General features: G+C 34.7%; 2 protein-coding genes across 2 annotated transcripts; one reads left to right on the top strand and one right to left on the bottom strand.

The window, feature by feature from the left end:
* Positions 1–355: 355 nt before the first annotated feature.
* LOC124409319 (glycogen debranching enzyme) lies at positions 356–13,607 on the bottom strand. The gene is made up of 26 exons (XM_046886864.1): positions 13,481–13,607; positions 11,578–11,704; positions 10,310–10,433; positions 9,947–10,136; positions 9,645–9,855; positions 9,268–9,402; positions 8,967–9,185; positions 8,614–8,852; positions 8,310–8,522; positions 8,024–8,218; positions 7,771–7,900; positions 7,565–7,688; positions 7,215–7,480; positions 6,841–7,002; positions 6,523–6,731; positions 6,202–6,405; positions 5,879–6,111; positions 5,677–5,766; positions 5,341–5,518; positions 4,768–5,124; positions 4,494–4,641; positions 4,064–4,427; positions 3,769–3,977; positions 3,468–3,653; positions 3,106–3,342; positions 356–2,990 (listed from the first exon to the last, which is right to left on the bottom strand). Exons 1-26 carry the CDS (start codon positions 13,501–13,503, stop codon positions 2,925–2,927), a joined length of 4,839 nt encoding a protein of 1,612 aa, XP_046742820.1. The 5' UTR covers positions 13,504–13,607; the 3' UTR covers positions 356–2,924.
* Positions 13,608–13,898: 291 nt separating this feature from the next.
* On the top strand, positions 13,899–15,754 carry LOC124409324. The gene is made up of 6 exons (XM_046886871.1): positions 13,899–14,112; positions 14,219–14,342; positions 14,804–14,946; positions 15,056–15,161; positions 15,301–15,415; positions 15,600–15,754. Exons 1-6 carry the CDS (start codon positions 13,899–13,901, stop codon positions 15,741–15,743), a joined length of 846 nt encoding a protein of 281 aa, XP_046742827.1. The 3' UTR covers positions 15,744–15,754.
* The last annotated feature ends 108 nt before the right edge of the window (positions 15,755–15,862 follow it).

The following is a 15,862-nucleotide window of genomic DNA, read 5'->3' on the forward strand; positions in this document are numbered from 1 at the left end:
TTTTTTTAGTATTTTAATTCATAATTGAGTACAGTATGTCATATTTTTTTGGTAACTAGACTTAATTCATCCGTTAATTTCTAAGTTTTTAGTAATAATTAATTTAAATCACCGAAGTTCAAATTAATTTAAAAGTGAAATACTATTATATTCTGTTATTCAGTAAATAGTCAATACAAAGCCTTATTATGTATTAATTATTGTATCATGACGGTAGCAATTTTTTTGGGTCATGCTTTCACGGAAAAAAAACTGGAGAAATCGCTAAACTTGGTAACACAGAGTATCCGGTTTTTGGAGGGATATATATACAATATTTGATATTTTTACTAGTCGCGTCTTTTTTCTGTACTCAAGCATAGAAAGCATGATCATTTCAACCGGGATTCAGTGTTAAGGACAAAATGTTTAAGGTTGTATATAATATATATTTCCACTGTGTACCACAGGTAACCAGTAATAATAATTATAATGATAGTAATAACAATAATAAGCATAACTACCTATTAAAACGTTGGTGTGCATTTTATTAAAAACATGTTTTTTTGTCATTCATTTAGAACAAATCTGTAAAGCTTTTTATGAATATTAGTTAATCCCTCAATTCCCAAAACCACTACATTTAAACACAGTCTTGACGATTTATTGCGACCATAAAAAATAACAACAAGAATATAAAATACAAGAAATAGTATCATCTATACCTCTTTATACTCACAATTAAAGCTATTATGTTTTTTCTTCTGTTCTACATTTTTCTGAAACTTTTTTATAGGATCAAGACAGTTTCAATGAAAAATGACTGTTTGCAACTAAATTAGTACGAGAACATTTATAATTGAAATATGTAAGTGATTAATTTCGATTGTGCGATTTAAATTTGGCCTGTTGATTAGATATAGTCTACATGGGTTCCAAAACTGTATCCAAGCATATGATCCGTCACACCAAATCAAAACTTTTGAATAAAATATTTATATTCAGAGCAAGATTGAAGCTACTCCACACATCAGTGAATAGAGTAAACCATCATCCGTCATGGTCAAGAGCTGTCTATACATATCTGTGATATAAACGGCAAATTTGTGGGGTGTTCGGGCTGCTTCAGCTTGATTGAATAGTGTAATCGATGGATTGGTTACAAAATTAAAAGCTCTCGCCATATAAAATACTATTATGAAACATGAAAATTTGAATTGATTTATGATCGTGTTTGTATGATATACATATACAAAAAAACGAGGAGCAAAAAATATACATATGCTTGTAATTTTGAAGGAATTATTGTCACTTTTGTTTGCTAACGATCCAAAAATATTTGTGCATATAAATCACTTGACAATAGAATCTATCTGTGGTCAATCCATAAATTACTTGAAATTTTTGATATAATCAATTAAATAATCGTATAAATTTTGCTTAGCTCAACTGAAATATATTATATAAAACGTAATAATTGCCAAAAGGAAGAACGCTAACGTATAGGCGATCATCATTCTTACTATCTTCAAACGTTCAGAACGTGTGATACGATTCTTGGCCTTTTTTCGTCTAGGATTTGATATATCTGGCATAAACAGCAAAGGCTCAAGTAATAACAAACTAGATCTATCTGGATGAGGTTCGATAACAGATAGGGGCAATTCATGTGACTTTGAACTTCGCAGTTTCACTGCATTCTGGCGATAATTGATCCAATTCTTCAAATCTGTTTCATAGCCAATGCTTTTAATTGTTTGCAGAAAATGTTTCGCATCGCTATTAAATACCATGGGAGCAAAGCCGTTTCTGGATATCCGATTGAAAAAATGGGTTGTACTTCGGTGATATAATTCGGTGTCAGCTAGCCCGTGAAAAACATTATCTATTAATTTTATGGTTGGCTCCAAAGTCGATTTCAAATCGAAGATGTCTGTGGACGAATTATTTGAATAAAATATTCCAGGAGTATTTGACTTCCTTTGATTATAAACGGGTATAAAGTTTTCAGAATCAAGATCATGATGTATACGCCCGAAATTAGAGTAAAATGTCATGTTACTAGTATACCTAAAGTAGAGAGAAGTTTCTATTTGATATAAAGTCACTTCTTTGGCGTAAAGTGGCTTATTAAATCTAATTAAACGATCACTGTACACAACACTAGTTTGCTTAGCTGCACAGATCTTGCAAATTTTGTAATTGGGTAGAGATAATGTGTCTATCAGCATCTTAGCTGTTGTGGGGCTATATTTTTCATAGTAATCCGAAATATCGTATTTTGAAATATTTGGCGACTCTGTAGCTATTCCAATCTCTTCATAAATGTGATCAGTTGGATGGGCTTTAGAAACATCGATACTTAGTCGAACTTTGGAATCCAAGTGTAATGAACGGTTGATGGGAAGTGCGTTAACATTTATGTGATAGGGTTTATTCTCTGTCGGTTGTTCAATAGCATGTCTACTACGAATCTTTCTTGATGTGTATTGACTTGATGAATTTCCTGACTCCTCAGAGTATAATTTTTCGCCATACATAAGTTGCGCAACATCGTTAATGATTTCAGAGCTTCGTTTTTCTAAGTTAGGTACATCTTTTTTTAAGTTTTCATCGACATGGAAAAGTGGACAATTCATAGCAACAGACGCGTTAGCTTCGATTTCTGTGTCTGCATTTCCAACTGGTAGATCATTAATTGACCTATTATTGGAATACGCTTCAGTTTCGGAAATAATTCCAAAATTGATAGTGTGCTGTAATTGTGCTTGTGCTAAGTCTATTGGCGGAGTAACATATGCGTGTGTCTCCGTGCAAAGTGCAGCTACTGTATCTTCATTAGTACAAATACTCTCGTGGCTTTGTCTACCTTCTGCGATACGATCTTTTACTAGCTTCAAATATTCTAAGTGTAAGTGGCGGTGGTGAACACACGCAAAATTATATCAGTTTGATGCAATCTTTCCAGTAGAAGACAATCCTTGTTTTATTTTATCCAAATCGAAGAGAACCTGCGGACATATGAAGTCTTTATACATTATCTTCAAAAACATTAACAAATGGTGGGAATGGTAAGAAAACCAACTCACTACTAGTCCTGACGTAATGTCTGTTTAAAGCACTCACCTCGATAATTGACGAAGCACTCCATGCCTGTGTGCGGCAGCTGTCACGGCAATATTCGCCGTCTTTGTTTGTCAATTCTGGAAGTCCTCTCCAATGATTGGTAGATGCTTCAACTAAATGTTTGGATATAATAGCTTCGGTGGATTCTATTGTTCTGCGAAGTTCGTCTTCGCCACCAACCAATGACGCAAAATGGAGACGCGCTCTAAGGAAGTATCCTATTGGCCAAACCCATTCCTACAAGACATAATAGTATCAATATAAAAAATACGACAAGTACAGAAACAACCAAAACGTTATAGTTTAAATTGCATGTACGATCATAATCTGAATTTTGAATTTTTGTGAATTCAATAATTTACCGGCCCCTGGTGATAGTTCCACCCATGCGCTAGTTTAATATCATTTGAGTCATTAGCATTATCATAGTAGCCATTGTATGCCCAATCAGCAGGGTCTAATGTTTTCATGCCTAATGGACCCAACAATATTTCCTCCGCTTGTTTCAACGCTGTCCAAGCATGGTGTGGGTCAAACATTTCCGGAGCCTTGAGAAGGAAGTTGATTTCATGTATAATTCATCCGAAGATATATATGGCTATATAAGGCTATATATGACACAAAGGTATGATGGGTAATTATTAACTAAAATTAGGTACTTACAGCGACCATAGCAACGGGATAATTCGGCCGAAGTTGATAATCGGCCCATGGTTGTGTGGCACCGTGACTATCTTTGTAGATTCCACGTCGATGTATTAATTCTGGTTTCAGCTCTCCATCCGTAGGTTTTTCATTTACGTAATAATAAGTTTCAAAATTTGCTCCGATTTTATCAGCCCACTGTTTATAGCTCCACGTTACAATAGATCCTAAGAAATTAAGACAGCATGAGCATGTACATACATGCTGGTTTCTATTGAATCTTTGGTATTTATTGTGTTACAAATAGACATACCATCACGGTGTTTCCTCTGAACACTTCCATAAGGAAACATATTTTGCCTATACAATTCTGCCAAGAAGGTAAGAATACTTTTGCTCAATCCAACTAATTCAATTGCAGACCCGTCTCTTGGTGAAGCAGGTTTCCCCTTATTCCCAGCCTTCTCCGAAGAGCCCATTTTATCCATCCAGGTACCACAATTAGCGTCGTTTCCGCCAAAAACAAAACCAGTTTCTGGATGTACTCCAATTTGATTATTGAAGCCTCGGTCTGTCATGTGTTCATCAATTTTTCTTCCAGCATTTCGTTCACGGAAGCAAAGGCCTTGGAAGTGTACGGTAAGGGCTTCATGAATTACATCATGCAATGGTTGATCCTGTACAGCGAAAAATGATTGTAAGAGTTTAGAATTTTATTTTTATAACATTTATTCATAGCACACCTCTTGTCCAGCTGGTAGAGCAGGAGAATCATCTGTTGGGTAGAGCCTCGAAACGACATCTTTGAGAATCTTTATGCCATCTGGGACTTCCTCAACATATTTTTGAATAGTATACAGCCACCACCAAACAGCATCTCGACAATTGTATCTACAGGTAAAATATATCGTTCATGCATATACATTTAGAACTGCAGTAGATCACAAAAAATTTGAATGTGAACAAAAAATCTTTGATTCATCTACACTGCACTTGTCCATTGTTAAATATACAGACCTTGAATTCTTTCCTCCGTCGAGTAAATTAGGTATGAGACCATGTCGCAGTGTCCCACCAAATCCCAAAATAATATACCTGGCATCGTTGTATCTGCCAGTCAGAATTAATAATCCTCTTATTGCGATAAACGTATCTCTACCCCAGTTTCGCATATATCCAACAGAGAAATGGGGCAGACCTGCAGCTAATGTCAAGCACAATTGCATTTTCGAATTGTCAACCTCCTTAATTTTTGGTTTAGGAGCAGCCAAGTTCGGCGATAAATCCGGTAACTGAGCTGATTTTATAACACCACCCATTTGAACGGAGATTAAGGACATTAGCTTCGTGAACGTTGAACCGTTTCGAACAAAACTGAAGCAAAAAAATGTTCATTAGAGGTGTAATATTAGTTGCATCAAAATGTTATCAGTTGTGTAAAGGGTTCTATAATATTACACACATGAAGAATGAATTCTGAACTGGTAGTATTATATCGTTGCGCAATTGGTTGACAAAAGTTCGTAATATGTCAATCATGAGATATAGAGTAGTCACTTTGAAATGTGTTGCGATTTTTTAAACCCTTACCTGGACATCAGCGCATAGCATTGATCCAACAAAGTCATGTAGACATTCGTAACAATAACATCAAAGTAACTCGGTACTAAGTATCGAGGAATTACTTGGAATGGTTCCACAGCCTTTTCAATCCAATCGCCAAGAGCTGCTGTTCCTTCATCTCTTTTGAGCCTTTGCCAAATATAGTCTAAAAAAGAAAATATTCTATGAAGATAGAAAGAAACAACGACTTTAGCTTTTTATTAACAGCATACGATACTGTACTAAATAAAACTATGGAACAAATGATCTTTGCAAATACTTAATAAATATAATAGCACTTGAGACGAATTGTGAGTTTCATACCTATCATCCAGTTACCCTGTCTAAGGTTCATGCACATTGGATGTCCAAGATCGTTATTTGGACGAACTTCAGCCAGTAGTGAAATGAAACCTGAAATAGTCTCAATGATTAACAGTGACAATTTTTTGTTACGGATTGAAGAGTGATGAAAAATTCTTGCAATGTGGTCTTTTAAATTACTTTCAACTATTGAATTCATTACCTTGCAATCCAGCATAAACTAGCGGGCCATATCCAGGTATATCGTAAACACCAAGAGCTCCCGAACTTTCATCACGTTCCTCTTGTTCACAGCGATACAAAGCTCTGTTGAGATCTGGTAAACTCATCCGAGAGACAATGACACGTAAGTCAGAATTTTCAGTTGAAGTGATGGTTTTAATAGTATTCTGGAGCTTGTCAAGTGCAGGTTTAATATTGACATGTAGAGAAACGCTGAAATGTCGTTACACGGAATATAAAGATTAGAATTCTGTATAATTATCTCAGTAAAAGTATCGTGAGTTATGAAAGATGCCAACCCACCGAATTGCCAATATGCTTCCAGGTTGAAAGTTAACAAAATTAAGCTGCGTAATTTTTGGATCACCAGAGTCAACCTTTTCCACGATAGTAGAGTCACAAATTTGGATGTGTTCTTTAATATCCAATTCATATTCTGACAAACCATTTATAACATCTTCATCCCGCGTATACTGCACTGGTTTTTGGAACGGTAATTTAGCATTTCTGAAATAAGTGCGACATTGTGATTAATATTCGGTATTGGGAGCTCTAATTAGTTTGCCTGAGTAAAAATCTGATTACATGGCACTTAATAAAGAACTTGTTTTTTCAGATACTTACGTGGTATCATTGTGGGATAAAGATGCCTCCAACAGTATCTCATCAATGACTCCTTCAACGCGAAGGGGTTTGATATACCGTCTTAAATCTTTCGCGTTAGCATCAGGATGCTTAAATGACGTGAATGCAACTAAGACCACGCTTTCATGACTAATAGGTGAATGCCTGGTCACTGCTACTATGTCAGGGTCCATTTGATCAACAAATACCTAAAATTATTATAAACCCAAGGGTATGATTTCTCCTTTCAACATGCATGATCGACGATCAAAATGAAATAAATTAAAAATACATTAAGTATAAACACGGTTATCATACCTGAGAAAAATTTTGTTTTCCAAGCCAGTAGTGTAAGTCATTCAAGGCTTTTTTAGCTGCAATTATACCACTTTTACATCCTACAAGATGTACATTTTTTTCAGCTAGTTCGTCATTATCTGTCCACGATGTATATTGTCTGGTTTCATCGACGACGTGAATCTAAAATGTGAAGAAACACCACTAAGAAGTTGCTATTACTTGTCTAATAGTTAATATTTCTAATGCTATTGGTGCTGAGTGAAATTTCCTAATGACTGACCAGGTTGCAGTGCATATTTATGTGAAAATAATGTTTTTAACGAAAATAATCTGTGTCTAGCATAGCAGGCTATAAGATGAATCAATCTTTTATAATGAAAATGTTTGCTTACGTGATGTGGTACCAATTCATCGTATCCACGATTACTGCCACTAGCACAACATGCCATGGACACAAGAGCTGTACTTGGTAGCAAATCAAATACACTGCGTTTTTCCACTGGACTAGGATTATCGTGAGTTAAATCCATAAATAAGGCATGAGCAATGTTTGGCACCAAAGGACGATGTCGAGGTTGCAAGAATGCCCCAACCGGCTCACCCCCATAGCGATATACCAATCTGCCTTCTTCGTGACTATCCCATGCTGACATTGCCTCTAATTAAGAAAATGAGAAGTAGAAATTGATTTGTCAGCATCTGAATACTGATGGACGCCTGATAGAATACAAGTAACACCTACCTCTGATTAGTGAGGTCACCCCAAGACGATTTACAAAAATGTTATCCTTCTGATCGGAATTGGTGAAGAGCTCGGCAACAACATATAAGTTAGGATTAACTCTGCGCGCAGCATCCAGCAGATACTATGTAACAAAGACAGTAGTCTTAATGAAAATAAATTTGGGGACATAGAGAGAGAAATATTGTTCTACTGATTGAAAGTACCTCTGCAACTGGAATTGGAGTTGAATGACAATTATCTAATCGGATGCCATCGAAAATTTTGGCAGTGAGTTCAACATACTTCGTCATATGCTGCCAAAGGAATGGAGAATCTTCAGGTGAGTTTCCGTACCTGATGTGTAAAAACCATACATTTTTTACTTCATAACAAGTAATGCAGCAAACTGAATTATTTATCTGTCTTTCACTAGATTGAAAGTTTAATGCCGTTTTCATTTCTGTTCTGCAAACTTACCTAAGTTTTACACTGTCACCCCAAGCAATCAACTCTCTGCGTAAATAGACAGTAGAGTCTGGGTCAGCAAAATTTTTTAGAGGGTCGCTATTCATGACCCAGCCATTATGCGCCATTAGGTAACATCCTGTATCAGAATACATAATTGATTCTCGTTCAGATAAAGATGAGGGAGTTCCATAGTCCGTGAAATATCTGTGAAGTCATGAATATTAGCAATCTGCATCAATTTAGAATACAGGATATATTCCTTAATGAAACAATGGCACTTTGATGATAACCATGCCTGGGAACAAGTGGATTTCTCTCGCTGACTTCCTTCTGTTTAGGTCCATCTGCTTGTACCCGAAAATACCGAATACCAGCTATTGTATTTTCAACTGCAGCATTCAAATGGTTTTGTACTTCGTTGATTATAGCTCCATTGAGCTCTTCTAGTTTTGATTTCAACTCTTGCGCACATAGCTTCAGTCGTGTTTCTTCATCAAAGCAATTGGCTCTGAAACCAAATTTATTTAACTGAATCATAATATCTAATTGTGGTGATGGGTAATTCATAGATATTATTAATATGAAGTATTTTACTTTACCTATAAACATTATAAACTCGTAACGCAAGGGGCATATCTATCGTAGCCTTCAGTCTACGAAATTGCGGATCTGTTATGACACAAATATCATCTTCGACATCTCCTGCGATTGATTCTTGAGGTACCTGATTTCGTGCCAGGCTCAAAAATTCGGCTACTATGTCCTTGATGTCTAGTATAAACATCTCATAAATTTTCACAAGTGGTAGAAAGTGCGTGTGTAAAGCGTGTCTGATTGACTGAAAACAAATTACAGTAAAGGTTATTGTCAGCGTGCTGAAAATACAAGCTTCTCATTTCATGAGAATTTAGTGTGTTTAGTGAATCTGAAATATAAGAGAACGAAGCCTCACATTTAAATGTTCTTCATTTTCCACCACAGGAGGAATGCCTTTGAATTCCCATTCTCCAGCCGCGACTTGGATAGTCAATTCAAATAATACTGCATCTAGTATATAGGCTGGACGTAAATGAGGACTATTCAAACAGTTGTACGCACATTCTGGTTGTTGAATTAAGAATGAACTTTCATTAGCTGTATGATTCAAAACTATATCGCAAACACTGAGTACCTAAATTTGGAGAGAGTATTAGAATATACCTCAACAAAAGTGAGGTAAATGTACATATATAATCTGTGACTGAAAATCTTACATTCCATTCATTTCTTATTTTAGATATCAACTTTTCGATATCTTCGAATGTCACTTCCTTGTCATCGCTGTGGAATGATGGGTTCAATTTCAATTGATTGCACAAACTGTACGAAGATCTCGATCCTCCAAGTTCCTAAAGTAGATAAACATTTGTTATTCAAATCTGTTATACACACTTTTTTTTCCACGCTGAAAACATGATAGTACCACTTAAAAGTATTGCTTATGAAATGATGGCTGGTGCTGATTAACAAACTCGAAAAATTGAAAAAAGGAATTATTTAATGATTGCTAATTACAATTCCAAAATTATTCAACTACTTCACATTGAAATAATTACCAACTGCGTAACACCAACACGCATTACAATATTACCTGAATTGGTGAAAAATGTATCATATTATATCCAGAATTTTTAGCAACAAGTAGCTTTTCCTCCCAAGTTGGTAGCGGTCCCAATCCCTTCGACAGGACTGTTTGACATTGAATACAATCCAAAGGAAGGATTTCTTTACCACCACCTATGTGTAGTTCAGGATCCACTAGAAGATATCCAGATGCAATCGGGGTTTCATTGCTTGCCTCCCTTTAAGTTGAGACAGATTTATATGAGTTCTCAGTTAAGTATATGATACATGAGTTAACATGTCATGTGAAGTAATTGTGTTCAGACTTACCTATCATCTGTGATGTAATAATGGAATGAACCTGCCAATGCTAGTGTTAAGTCTGCAGAATCATTGACCAAAAGCAATTGATAGTAAGAAGTTCTTTCAAACTTCTGGTTGACTTCTAGTGGGTGATTCGTAAAAATATTAATATTTTTTCCAAGCAAGGAAGGTCCAAGTCTGAATTGCACTTGCCACCCTAGTACAGAAATAAGGATAATGAAGTTTCAGTTCACTAAACATGCTAAAATAAAAGTTCACAGACATACTTTCTCTAGAAGCATTTTTAATGTAAAACTGCTTGGGTAAGGTTGTGTTTGCGAAATTTTTTAATGCAGTTTATTAATATGAGTATAATTTATTTGACTGTACCTTTACGCAATCGATATAGCGTGCCATCCTGATGTTCCCCGTTATTAAGGACAAGAACTCTCAGTTGCCTGTCAGATAACGTTGTAGCTTCGTCCCTGCCTTGGCTCATTTTTCTGCTTAATATCTAAAATATTCAATATCTAAATCAATGACTATATGAAGCGTTGAATTTTTTTTTCAAAGTGATTTTTCGAAGGATAAATATGTGAAAAATAAGGTAACACTAAAAGATTTTTTTGTTACTCACAAAACGATTATACGACACAATCAAAATTAGCTGGATTAAATTTTTGTTAGATTCCGTAAATTTAAGCTTGAGTATTTACGAAGCCAGGGTGCTATTTATAGTGTAGTGTCGAATAAAAATGAAATAAAATTATCGAATAAAACAGTAAGTAAGTTTTCCATCATGCAATGAATTTCTGAATACGTTGATCAAAATATTACACACTTCAATCAGCAAATTGAACTTGGGTTATTTATTTTACGTGTGTTGAAGCTCTGACAGAACTTGCCCATCGGTAGGACAAGAGATGAGTACTTACGCATTAAACGAAACAAGTAGACATTAAACGGACAGGCACCCGTAATATAAACTACTGAAACAATGCATCCAGTAGCAGCATGAAAAGCAAAGTATAATGTTACTCTAGTTCTGCTGCACGAACAATCATAAAGGTAGTAACTTCTCAAAAAATAGTCTTCTACTTGTGTTACAGCTTTAGATTAAACTGAGTGGAGATTGTAAGAATATTCCTTTTACTAGATGAAGAATAGCTGATACAAGATGTAATATTAACTGTGTCTTCTATCTTTCTTGTATCATGCTGAACATATGTGTCATACTGGCCAGGTTTTGTTTCGTCAAACAAATCAACCAATTTTTTTAGAGTTTTATAACGTCATAAAAAATTATGTGCAGTTAAATATCTTCACTACTTAGTCTGATGTATTGCAAAATGAAGAAACCAATGCTGATGTATGAACAGAACAGGCATGACGGAGATTATCCAAGGGCTTTGGTAAGATAACGATTTAATTGATGTGGAATAAGGAAGCTTATTGGGAAGCAACTAACATGATTCCTCAATGTTGTACTGGTGCGTTGAAGGTATTACGAAGAATAAAGAGTAATGGATGAAGACGTACCCACAGATATTTAGCACTATTATTTCCATGGTGATTTAAAATTCCTTAATATTGGCATTGAGTTAGTTACTACTGCTAACAGATGATATACTGAGGTATTTGTATCTTGTAAAACTTACAATCCAGATCAATCTAAAGCAGTGAGATTTATAAACCCGCTCAATCAAACGCGCTACTCTCTTCAAAAGCATCTTCGTAGAGTTTTGAAACTTTTGTCTTAATGCAGCCAACGAATCCATTGCGACACTACACAACATAAGAAGCTGAAGTTTATTGAAGTTTTGCACTGAAATCTAGGCATTTTTTCAAAGGTTTTCACGATCTTTCCTTTTAACAATGGCGTTCATCCACACAATTATGAACAAATATTCTGTCCATGACATCATTACCAAAGAATCACAAATGAAAAATAATACAAGACATACATGCCCTTATATTTTGTTAAACTCAATGTATCTATTCTATCTCATAACTGGTTTAACGTTAACTAAGAAATATACAAACTTTGCACACATTCATATCAGAACCACAATTTTAGCTAAAACAAAATGTATAGGTAAGAGTAAACATTTGGTATCATCTTTCACTTTGGATAAACCTTTATCCAAATTGAAAATTACAAGATTCTGTGGGACGGGATAGAACAGATAAACATCATTACAAGTCGTACATGTTTTGAAAAGATATTCTATACACACAGACATACCGTGCCCATGTTTATCAAACACGCCGAACTGACAAGTATCTCCGCTTTAGTCACCAACAATACTACTCAGAGAATAAATTGACAAGAATTCTGTTTTCGCAAGATCCATAGAACATGTGATGTCCACTAGCTAAGTGAATGATGAAAGGTCGTATAAAAACAAGTATTCAAACATAACTTATCATTTCGACTATGACCGGTGACGAAATTTTTTTTATACATTATTTAATAAGTCAAAAATATGAAGTTTGATCTTGCAAATCAAATTAAACACTCGATATAAAGGGATTAATTTTAATTGTATTAAAATTCAATTATAATATTTACAGATGCGAATGAACTCGAGTCTGGAATGCAAATAAAATGATAATAAAATGGTCAAAGTATGCAATTAGAAATTTTGCACTGAAGATCAAGCAGCACAGTTCCTGATTATTAATAATTTTATTGCCATAGCATAGATAAGAAGCTTTGCAATAGCAGGTCATACAGTAGCAAGGATTTTATTCTTAAATGCATATATTAACAAATAAATACAAGACTTAGAAAAATTGTACAAAGGTTTATAACTTTTTTCTCAATTTATTTAATGATCACACAATTGCGAGTAATGAAATTAAGTGTAACAGATATCGATATCAATATGGATAGTACTTTTAAGTTTCAGTTGTTTATTATTCCTTCATTGATAGTGTATTAAATTAATGTGGACGGCTAGTTGAGCATATCATATATTATTTTTGTAAAGTATGTATGCAACATTCAATTTAAGCTTCATTCTTTTTTATTGTTTGTATAGAAAGATTTATAACAATGAGTACATCACAAAATTAAATATTTGTATATTTGTAAGAATTTAGTAAAGTATATATCATACCGGTTCTTCTATGACAGTTAGCATAATAAATTGACGCAAGATAATTCGCATCAACGTAGTTTGGAAGTTAACTTAATTTTAGATGATGACAGAAAATTAAATATTCATCGCATCATTGTTGGCAGGTATAAATGTACTTTGAGAATAATCCTGTAATCTATCTATTAAGACTCGTGACTACAACGGCAACACATCAAATCTGACAACAAACGGTTCTATTGTTACTTCAGGTATTATTTCTAATCTGAAGTTAACCTTGTAAACAAGTTTAGTATAATTGTCAAATTTGGATGGAGAAGAAACATGCAACAGCGGTTTTAACAATTTCAATCTAGAACGTTATGCATTAAGAAAAACATATAGACATTAGCGAAATAATAAAGGAGATAATAAATATGATTTTACAACGTGTCTACACAGGTAAATTATGAAAACATACGATTTCAGTTTTGACGTTCTCATACACGTACCGGTTTACAGGAACTGTTCAGTAAGTTTCACGAGCCTTTAAACTAGCTCGAAATTCGAAAAATCACTCCAGGGCGGAGTGACTGGTTGTACAATATGTAATTTGGACGATACTGTGCGGAATATTATTTCAAATTTGACCTCTATTTACGCGGCTGAAGGTCATCAAATTAGGCCATCCGTCCATTTTTAAATTCTTACGACCAGCAGACGACAGGCTGCGCTTGAACGACAACTGAATTGGACGATTTCTATCGGACAACTTCAGACGTATCTTTTGAACTGTGGCAATGGCGGTAATATTCAATTCACCTAAACTATTCACGACACGTTGTCATATAAAAACTCAGGATTGAGAGAAATCAGTGTAAGTGTGTACCAAGGCTTAGATGGAACTTGATATTTTACATAAATATGCGTTGAAAATTTTGACGCTATTTCTGGTGAACGCAATGGTTCTGCGGATGACAATTTGTCAAGATGAAATCGATTATAGCAATGAAGATAATGCGTACGAGGAAGACTACGGTTCATTTATTGGTGTCAAATATGAGAATAATGACGACCGATTACCTGTCAAGGCAAACACTGTAGCAAAGAAAAGTAAATTTATTAAGTTCGGCACTTTAGCTTTAGGGTTCCAATACGTATGTGGCATTATCCACCTCTATTTACATTTCTTCCTTTTGCTTATTTGCCAATATTCTAGTTACTCGTGAAGCCTTGAAGTGTGATGAAAATCAACTGATGACCTACTTAGCTGAACTACAAATTACAAATCCAGAAAGTCTACTCCTTATTGCATCGTATAAAGACCTCGATCATCTTTGTAGGTTTGTAGGTATATAACTCTTGATAGATGACATGTTAATGTACTGATTAGTGTTGGTTCAAGAAGGAAAGTATTCAAATGTATTAATCCAAACAGTTTTTAGTAAATTGTTTAGAATAGATGGAATTACACATTATAGAATAGTAGAATTGAAAAAGATTCATATCAAAAGATGAGAAAGAGAACACAAGAAGTTGTTCAAAGCATATCAAGGAAATATTTCAGGGTCTAGTCGTAAAGTTTATTTTCAAAGTGAAAAAAAAAATAGGTTCCGAAGTTTCGGTCAAAGTGCAATAGCATTAATTCTTTTGAATTCCATAATCTGCGTATAAGTAAATCAATACAGAGCTCAGCTCAGCAATGTTTCTTCATAATGTATGTACGTCGAGGTGTTTTACCTATTCAATTTCTTTACAGAATTCAGCAAATAAATAAAATTTTCCTATGTTTTAAAATATATAGAAGAATTGCTGGTAATTTGGATTCGATTGACATGTTTCTGCAGACATGCATACCCTTGCCTCAGGACCATCTTTACATGCAACTCATTGCAGGGCTGCGTATTCTCAGCACTAAACTTTGCGTCGAATCTTCTTATCAGGAAAGTACGTTTGCTAAGTTATAATAGGTGTGATTGTTTCTCTTTTCTGTTCTGCAATGTAACCCATGTAATTTATTAAATGTTGACATGCAATAAACGTAACTTTTTGACAGGCTATCAGCAATATCTTTCATGTTTTCATGAGCTACACACCGAATACATAGATTGCGCAGGGCCTGCTGATTGGACTGAGAATATGGCCCATAATGAACTATGCAAGTATGAAATTGAACAGTAAATAGAGTTGCAGAACATAAGATGTAGACATAGAAAAGGAAAAGTTTTATTGAAAAGAAGTTTGTAAGATGCGAGTAGTCTCATCTTCCAAGAATTACCTATTGATCATTTTGTCTTGCAGTGAATACAAGTCGATAGCAGACTGCTATTACACGAAGAGTGCGATGCTCTGTGGAATAAAAGCAGCAAAAATAATGAAAGAGTTAGTTGTCAGAGTGATAAATGGGATCATCGATGTAAGTAATGCTTGTTATTGAGTGATTTACGTATTCGATAGACTGTTACCATAGCTTTTCTTTAAATATGTCGACAAAGACATATTGCGCGTTTGAATAAAATTTGAAAAGGAAGCAATGACAGCAGTTATACGCCGGCTTAAACGAAACTGTGATATTCATCAGATCTGGAAATATGTTTTAGACTCATTGTCCAGAAGTCCGAAAAAATCCAACAATACTAAATCCGATGCCCGAACGAGTTTCTTCGAAAGGAACTATTGCGAGGTGTTTCGTTCATAACCTGAATCATATATTGACCTGGATGACGAAGCTATTATTTTACTAATTCGATAGATTTGATATGCCTGTATATTTTTACTGTACTTAGATCTGTACGTATCTATGTATAAATAATAATTTAGACACATTTTTGAAATATAACATTGAGTTTACTAATTAATAATC

This window comes from Diprion similis, chromosome 8, assembly GCF_021155765.1.
Source record: "Diprion similis isolate iyDipSimi1 chromosome 8, iyDipSimi1.1, whole genome shotgun sequence".
NCBI lineage: Eukaryota > Metazoa > Arthropoda > Insecta > Hymenoptera > Diprionidae > Diprion > Diprion similis.

What these genes read in the sequence shown, in the direction of transcription:
- LOC124409319 (XM_046886864.1), bottom strand. Translation starts at nt 13,503, where the DNA reads ATGAGAACGTCAAAACTGAAATC. An exon ending in ATGAATTGGTACCACATCAC is followed by an intron (nt 7,003 to 7,214) that starts GTAAGCAAACAT and finishes TTCACATTTTAG; the next exon opens with ATTCACGTCGTCGATGAAAC. An exon ending in ATCCCGTTGCTATGGTCGCT is followed by an intron (nt 3,654 to 3,768) that starts GTAAGTACCTAA and finishes TTCCTTCTCAAG; the next exon opens with GCTCCGGAAATGTTTGACCC.
- LOC124409324 (XM_046886871.1), top strand. Translation starts at nt 13,899, where the DNA reads ATGGAACTTGATATTTTACATAAATATGCGTTGAAAATTTTGACGCTA. An exon ending in GCCCATAATGAACTATGCAA is followed by an intron (nt 15,162 to 15,300) that starts GTATGAAATTGA and finishes TTTGTCTTGCAG; the next exon opens with TGAATACAAGTCGATAGCAG. An exon ending in TGATAAATGGGATCATCGAT is followed by an intron (nt 15,416 to 15,599) that starts GTAAGTAATGCT and finishes AATATGTTTTAG; the next exon opens with ACTCATTGTCCAGAAGTCCG.